Here is a 1,522-nt window from a genome sequence, read left to right as displayed (position 1 = left end):
GACGACAGCTGCGGGGAGCGGCGATATAAAGTTGTAGGGTTTGATGGTGAAGGAGTCAAGAGAGAGGGAGAGGGGTGAAATAGTCGGGTAACGTGATTTCTGATCGTGTGAGCCTTATATAGGTCATGCCCCAACTCCATGGGATTTCAAATCCGGTGGAGTTGCATGCTAGCTCGACAGAGAGCAACGCTATCTGGACTGAGGCCTGCAAACTTCACGGGATTTTAAATCCCGTGAAGATTTTGGCCACTTAATCACATAGTTAACAAATGACTTAAACTTCATGGGATCTGAAAACCCGTGAAGTTTTTGAAGATTTTTCGCCAAATTCGACCCAGACTGGGTCAAATTTGACAAATATTTTTGAAATAGGTTGATTTTTGCAAATATTTTTCCTAAAGTGGTCGAAAACGAATATATATATATATAATAATAATAATAATAATAATTAAAACATTATTGTTATTTTATCATTTATTTGCAGTTATTATTTCCTTCAATAGCCTATATAAACACATGCTCATCTCTCCTCCCCTCTCTCTGTTCGTTCTTCTTCAAAATTATTCTCTAGTTCCCTCTCCTTTAAGTCCCAATGGAAGAAGCGCAAGGTACGCCTTTTCGATTCTAAGTATTGAGTTTTGATTCTTGTCCTGTTTTCGTTGCAAAGTTGCTATCTTTCTCCTATTTCTTTCTTTGTTTGATCTGTTTAATTTTGTATTAGATTTGATCCCAGAACTGTTGAAAACGGAAAGCAAATAATGGGTTTTCTTTAAATTTTCCCTTCACTTTGGTTCCATGAGAAAGCTGTTTCCTTTATCGCCGTTCTTAGGAAGAAGAACCGGAGATCAAGTTGTCTAATTTTTTTTCTCTCTTCTAATATCTTGATTATTTCTCGGTTTTAAATTGAAAATGTGGGCATTTAATAAATTCGCTGCTATTTCTGTATTATTAAGTCCAAAATTGAAGTTTGCTGTGGATTTTGGTGAAGGAATGTGATTATGACCTCTGGAACTGGAAAATTCTGAGATGCGTTGAGGACGATGGATGGTTATTTTGCCTACTAATATTTGATTTTTTTAAAAATAATCTAAACAAACTTGATCCATTTATCGATATTTTTTTTCTCATTATTGATTATTCACGAGTCAAAAGAAATTGGAATCAAGTTCACCTTTTATCTTGACTGACTAGCACAGGGATTTTGGAATCAAGATTTTACCTTTTTCATGGACGGTGAAGGATGATTTGCTTGACATGCACCTTCCCTTTCTCCTTAAGAATCATTCTCTTATATCAAGCAAACATTTTTTTTTTCTTTTAGATAATAAAAGATAATTTGTTTGTTGGCATTTCTTTTTATTTAATCAGTCATAGACTTCTTTTGAGTAAATTTGACGAGTCAATAGGCTTTTGGATCAAATACCTTCCTTCAAGAAACTTACCGAGTCGTTGTGTCTCTTATTAAGTCTCCCTTTATTATAATCATGCTACCAATTTTATATTTTAAAAGATGCTTTAGTTG

At 34.4% G+C, this 1,522-nt stretch overlaps 1 protein-coding gene across 1 annotated transcript in view; it reads left to right on the top strand.

The window, feature by feature from the left end:
- LOC109831943 (guanine deaminase-like) overlaps nucleotides 487-1,522 on the top strand; it is a 7,367-nt gene continuing 6,331 nt past the window's right edge. The window contains exon 1 of the mRNA XM_020399430.1: nucleotides 487-608. Within this exon, the coding sequence (XP_020255019.1) occupies nucleotides 593-608 (16 nt within the window). The 5' untranslated portion in view covers nucleotides 487-592. The remainder of the gene's footprint in view (nucleotides 609-1,522) is intronic.

This window comes from Asparagus officinalis, chromosome 2, assembly GCF_001876935.1.
Source record: "Asparagus officinalis chromosome 2, Aspof.V1, whole genome shotgun sequence".
NCBI classification, from domain to species: domain Eukaryota; kingdom Viridiplantae; phylum Streptophyta; class Magnoliopsida; order Asparagales; family Asparagaceae; genus Asparagus; species Asparagus officinalis.
The sequence above is the reverse complement of the archived record's forward strand: the minus strand, read 5'-3'. Positions and strand labels throughout refer to the sequence as shown.